This window comes from Pholis gunnellus (assembly GCF_910591455.1).
Source record: "Pholis gunnellus genome assembly, chromosome: 16".
Taxonomy (NCBI): domain Eukaryota; kingdom Metazoa; phylum Chordata; class Actinopteri; order Perciformes; family Pholidae; genus Pholis; species Pholis gunnellus.
In genome coordinates this window covers 5,529,285-5,535,487 of record NC_136543.1, presented here as the reverse complement: position 1 = coordinate 5,535,487, position 6,203 = coordinate 5,529,285, and the positions used below count along the sequence as shown (strand labels likewise).

General features: G+C 41.0%; 1 protein-coding gene across 1 annotated transcript; it reads left to right on the top strand.

The window, feature by feature from the left end:
- Positions 1–2,601: 2,601 nt before the first annotated feature.
- On the top strand, positions 2,602–4,548 carry LOC306708393 (serine/threonine-protein kinase pim-1-like; the record flags this gene model as incomplete). The annotated part of the gene is made up of 7 exons (XM_079176229.1): positions 2,602–2,608; positions 2,865–2,959; positions 3,057–3,101; positions 3,228–3,446; positions 3,873–3,945; positions 4,163–4,333; positions 4,451–4,548. The coding sequence occupies 7 exons, from the start codon at positions 2,602–2,604 to the stop codon at positions 4,546–4,548; spliced, it is 708 nt and encodes a 235-aa protein (XP_079032355.1).
- Between the last annotated feature and the right edge of the window lie 1,655 nt (positions 4,549–6,203).

Below are 6,203 nucleotides of genomic sequence, written 5' to 3'. Positions count from 1 at the left end.
AAGACTTGACCTCAACCTGTTTGGCAAGGAGTCGGCATCCTCCTCAAAGGACTCTGAGAAAGGTAAGCTGATCATGTGAATCTGCTGTTGGGAGTGTATCCAATCATCAGTTTACTAAACACGGGGTTCAGACAGTGGTGGAAGATGTACTCAGATCTCTTACAGAAATGTACATCAACTGGGGTATTGGTATATTGATCTAAATAGACTTCAGTTCACTTAAATTACAAGGAAAACAAATTATCCCTTCCCTCTAATGGTATCTATTTATGCAGATAGTTTGGATAATTTCTCCCAGGTTTCCTCATTCCTCAAGAGGCAAACTATTTTTGAATCTGCTCATTTTGTCATTTAGTATAGAGGATGTCTATTGTCCACACTCTAAATTATTTCACCATAAATTAACAGTAACTTACTGGATTACGGTAGGTGATAGGATAACTAGGTTTTACCGTGATTTTACGGTGCCAGAATGTTAGTTTATTTACAAAGGGTGATATAACCCGCTACTTTTGCATTTAATTCCCAACAAATAAAATATTCACAATAGACATTCAATAATCACAATAGACATTCAATACATAATTGTTGCAGTTCATTACTTGTTCTCAAATAATAAAGGGACATTTGTATTACATCACAAAACTCACAATGTACTGCATGTTTAGAAGAAAACTAATAAACCAATAAAATCGTTAATGACCAGCTTAACTGAACTCATTAGCACCAACAGAAATCATATTTCTTTACAAAAAGCTAACACAACATTACCATACAGTTGATGTTCCTCTGGGTGTTTTTCTCCTCTATAGAAAGCTGCAGTACGTCTGTGGAGGATGTGAGTGTCGGTAAGAGGAAGGCCGTCGCCGATGATGATGATGAAGGACCAAACACAAAAAAGAGGACAGACCTGAAGAAGACCACACAGTCTGTAGATGCCTTAAGAGGTCAGTATAGTGATGTTACTATTGCCTTGCTTTTGCTGCTTTGTCTGTCAAAGCACTTTGTAAACTCTTTTATGAAAGGTGCTATATAAATAACATTATTATTATTATTAAATGTAAGTTTTGACCTCATCTTAGTAAATTAACGGTAATTTACTGGATTATGGTAGGTGATAGTAGGATAACTAGGTTTTACCGTGATATTACGGTGCCAGAATGTTACCATTTATTTACAAAGGGTAATACAACCCGCTACTTTTGCATTTAATTCCCAACAAATAAAATAATCACAATAGACATTCAATACACAAACAATAAAGGGACATTTGTATTACATCACAAAACTCACAATGTACTGCATGTTTAGAAGAAAACTAATAAACCAATAAAATCGTTAATGACCTTAACTGAACTCATTAGCACCAACAGAAATTATATTTCTTTACAAAAAGCTAACACAACATTACCATACAGTTGATGTTCCTCTGGGTGTTTTTCTCCTCTGTAGAAAGCTGCAGTACATCTGTGGAGGATGTGAGTGTCGGTAAGAGGAAGGCCGCCGCCGATGATGATGATGAAAGGCCAAAGACAAAAAAGAGGAGGACAGACCTGAAGAAGACCACACAGTCTGTAGATGCCTTAAGAGGTCAGTATAGTGTTGTTACTATTGCCTTGCTTTTGCTGCTTTGTCTGTCAAAGCACTTTGTAAACTCTTTTATGAAAGGTGCTATATAAATAACATTATTATTATTATTAAATGTAAGGTTTGACCTCATCTTAGTAAATTAACGGTAATTTACTGGATTACGGTAGGTGATAGTAGGATAACTAGGTTTTACCGTGATATTACGGTGCCAGAATGTTACCGTTTATTTACAAAGGGTAATACAACCCGCTACTTTTGCATTTAATTCCCAACAAATAAAATAATCACAATAGACATTCAATACACAAATGTTGTAGTTCATTACTTGTTCTCAAATAATAAAGGGACATTTGTATTACATCACAAAACTCACAATGTACTGCATGTTTAGAAGAAAACTAATAAACCAATAAAATCGTTAATGACCAGCTTAACTGAACTTATTAGCATCAACAGTGTAACATTGAATTAAAGTAGTATCACGAACAGTGTAATTGAACTGCTTCACAGTCTAGCTTGATAACAAGTCTTATACACATTTATAGTTCATTTGAACTGCATGAACTCACACATGAATGAAAACAATAAAGAGAGAGAACACCTTGAAAGAGGACTTGACTGCAGAGTCTGGCTGGTATCCTCAATCTCTGATGACGAGTGACTGTAAAACAAACAAAATAAAAACTTTAGAAACACAATGTTCTGAACTTCTGGAAAGCTCTATTACATCCAGGATAAACACACTTAAAAGAATATTTGGGTGTGTAACTGTGGGTTCGCATGTGCCTCACATGTGTTAACATATCAGTGTAAGTCTTTACAAAAAGCTAACACAACAATACCATACAGTTGATGATCCTCTGGGTGTTTTTATCCTCTGTAGAAAGCTCCAGTACATCTGTGGAGGATGTGGGAGTCGATAACGGGAAGGCCGTCGCCCATGAGGAAGGACCAAAGAAGACCAAAAAGAAGAGGAGGAGAAAACTGAAGACCAAACATTATATAGATGCCATGAAAGGTCAGTATAGTGTTGTTACTATTGCCTTGCTTTTGCTGCTTTGTCTGTCAAAGCACTTTGTAAACTCTTTTTTTAAAAGGTCCTATATAAACAACGCTATTATTATTATTAGTAAATGTAAGGTTTGACCTCATCTTAGTGTAAAATTAGGATCTATATTAAGTATAATATAGGAGGGTTTCATATTAGAGCTTAGGTAGCATATATTTGGTGTTACAACTGTATTAACACATAATATGTGTTGTTCTGTTAACAGCTCAATTTAGGGTCAAATACAAACAGCAGGATCTGCTTGGTCAAGGAGGATATGGAACTGTGTTTGGTGGCTATCGCAAAGCAGATAATCTACCTGTAAGTGTTACACACACACACAATCTTGCACACACACACACACACACACACGATATGGTCAGGGAGTGCTAACACAAGTCTTTTTTGTATCTCGTAGGTTGCCATCAAACACATTCGCAAGAAGAACATTCTCTACCACGTGGTGAGTGAGCAACACCTGCTGCTGTTAAAATCTTCTGTATTCAACACTGCACTCTGTTTCTGAATGTATTATGGATGAATCATGGTTCTCTCTCATCCTCATCCTCTCTCTGTTGTGATGTTTCAGGATGGAACTGGGAGGCGGCTGCCCATGGAGGTTGCCATCATGTTGAAACTGGCGGACAAAACAAGTAGATCAGAGGGGATGTCAGCACCTGTGTCTCTATTGGACTGGTACAATCTGAACAGGGAACTGATCCTGGTAATGGAGAGACCGATCCCCGCCGAGGACCTATTTGACTACCTCGACGGAAACGGAGGCTCCTTACCAGAGCAGGAGGCCAAGGTAAGCTGCTGGAGAATCCTTGTGTGTCTTTAACTTTTTACAGGAACTTGGAGACGACCTAAAGGATTTTCTTTGCAATTTAAGGTTTATTTTCCTAGTTTTTAGGTCATTGTGTCTATTGATCATGGTAACATTGTACTCACCAAAGTAATTGTTCTGATGGATCAAGAAACAGTAGTGGAGGCAGTCAAACAGATGGTAGACAAAGCTCCAGGTCAACTAAACTTATTTGGAGGAGAAAAATAAACAGATGTGGTTTTTACGCAATCTACTGAAAATCTCTTGTGCATTTCGGTTTCTATGGCTTAAGGTGGTTTTAGAAACGTTGTGTTTTGTAGTTGTAGTCAGCTCAGAGTCACAGCCATGAAAACATGTCAAACCATCCTCCTCTGTGATCCCTCATCTCTCTCTCTTTTTGTCTGTCAGATCATACTGAAACAGCTGGTAGATGCAGCAATTGACCTAGAGAAGGAAAACATTTTCCACCGGGACATTAAGTGTGATAACATCTTGATTGAGACCAGCTCGGACGTCCCGCGAGTTCGCCTCATTGACTTTGGTCTGAGCTGCTTCATGAAGAGAAGATCCTCTTATCGCATCTTCCGCAGTAAGATGTCTGGCTTTACTCCTGCTCTTCACTAACTTACCCATCTGTGACTTTTACAATTAGACACAGCTCCTCATCCTCATCACCTTATTATGTCTGTATCTTCTAGGTTTCCCTGATTACAGCCCCCCAGAGTGGTGGACATATAGGTACAGCGCCGGACCCACCACAGTGTGGCAGATTGGAACGGTCCTCTTTCAAACACTCCACAGTGATGAAGAATTTGACACCCAGATGTTCATGAGAAACCGTGTGGGAATAAGCGAGACGCTGTCCAAAGGTAAGAAAAACATACACACGAACATGCCAGCAGAAACATATCTGTTGATTTCAGTTGACATTGTGGTGGATCACTGTAGCCGTCGCACTCACCTTTCTTCTCCTTCTTTCTCTCCAGATTGCCAGGATTTCTTGCAGAGATGTTTTACCATCGACCCCAAGCAGCGTCCTACCCTGGAGCAGCTCAGCGTTCACCCATGGCTCGCAGAGAACTAACACTACACACGGACACACACGCAACGTATACCAAACCAAACTTGTCCTGCAAATACTAACGCAGCTCTGCCTTTGACAGGAAGGAGAACGTGAGGAACTCCTTCATCGTCATTCTGCAGGACGAGGTTATGTTGCAAAGGAACAGCCTGTTAGTAGTTGGAATTATTATATTAATATTATCTAATGTCATGCATAAGTGTCATTTAAATACTAATGCTGCTCCCTATTTGACAGGAAGGAGAACGTGAGGAACTCCTTCATCGTCATTCTGCAGGACGAGGTTGTGCTGCAAAGGAACAGCCTGTTAGTAATTGGAATTATTATATTAATATTATCTAATGTCATGCATAAGTGTCATTTAAATACTAACGCTGCTCTGCCTCTTTGACAGGAAGGAGAACGTGAGGAACTCCTTCGTCATTCTGCAGGATGAGGTTGTGCTGCAAAGGAACAGCCTGTTAGTAATTGGAATTATTATATTAATATTATCTAATGTCATGCATAAGTGTCATTTAAATACTAATGTTGCTCTGCCTCTTTGACAGGAAGGAGAACGTGAGGAACTCCTTCATCGTCATTCGTCATATGATTCCACCTCAGACTCACGAAATACAGGGACCAAAGAAATATGAATGACTGGTTGTAAGACTTCCTAATGCTCCGGAACCGCTGTCTATAAGCCTCTGGCACTAGCTCATAGGCTCGCAGAATGGCACCCTTGACCTTCTCATAGACCAGACTATCTTCCACGGACAGGGACGAGCAAGCCTCCTGAGCTTTTCCACATAGCTTACACTGCAACAGTATTGCCCACACGTCTTCTGGCCAATGTAAAGCCGCAGCAATACGCTCAAACGCACCAAAGTATGATTCCACCTCAGACTCACGAAATACAGGGACCAAAGAAATATGTTTAGTGACATCGAAGGCAGCAGTTGACCCTGGCGTTACCTGTATATCTGCCGAGGTGCGAGCAGGAACAGAACGCAGCTCTAACTCACGCATCCTAACTGCCGTATCTGCCTCCAACTTGCGGAATGCTAACTCCCTCCGTAGCTCAAACTCTCGCTCTTCCTTTTCCACCCGGAGACGAGCGAGGCGCATCTTTACCCGAACCTCAACCCCCGAACCAGGAGTTGATCCCGAAAAGAACGGATCAAACTGGGGCAATGTGTGCGGCTTCGCTTCCGTTCTACCGCTCTGCGCAGCCGGAGTGAAAGGCTGCTCGGTCTCTACCGGCTCCGGTAGCCTGAGAACACCCTTACCACACAAGTTGTTAACAATCACTGCCTTGAGTTCCCCTTTCGAAAGGGTAATCGAAACAGGAACACTATAATACGCGGCTATTTCCCGCAGCTCACTCTTCTTGCACTTCTCGAACAGAGTGAGAGAAGGATTCGCCACAAACTCCTCCATATCAAACTCTGCCATCCTCCCACGGTGAAGAGAAGAGTAAAACACAGCAGCCCTAGCTCACCGCTAGCAACGCCGCTAACGCTGCCGTTAACCCTCAACTGAGTTAACTCACAAGCTACAAACAGCTGACACGTACACACAAGTACACCTCACAAGGGACCAATGTGATACATGTTGATACCGGATGCCACACAACCAGTACCGTGCTTACGGTCTCTCTCAGCAATATAAACAAACTT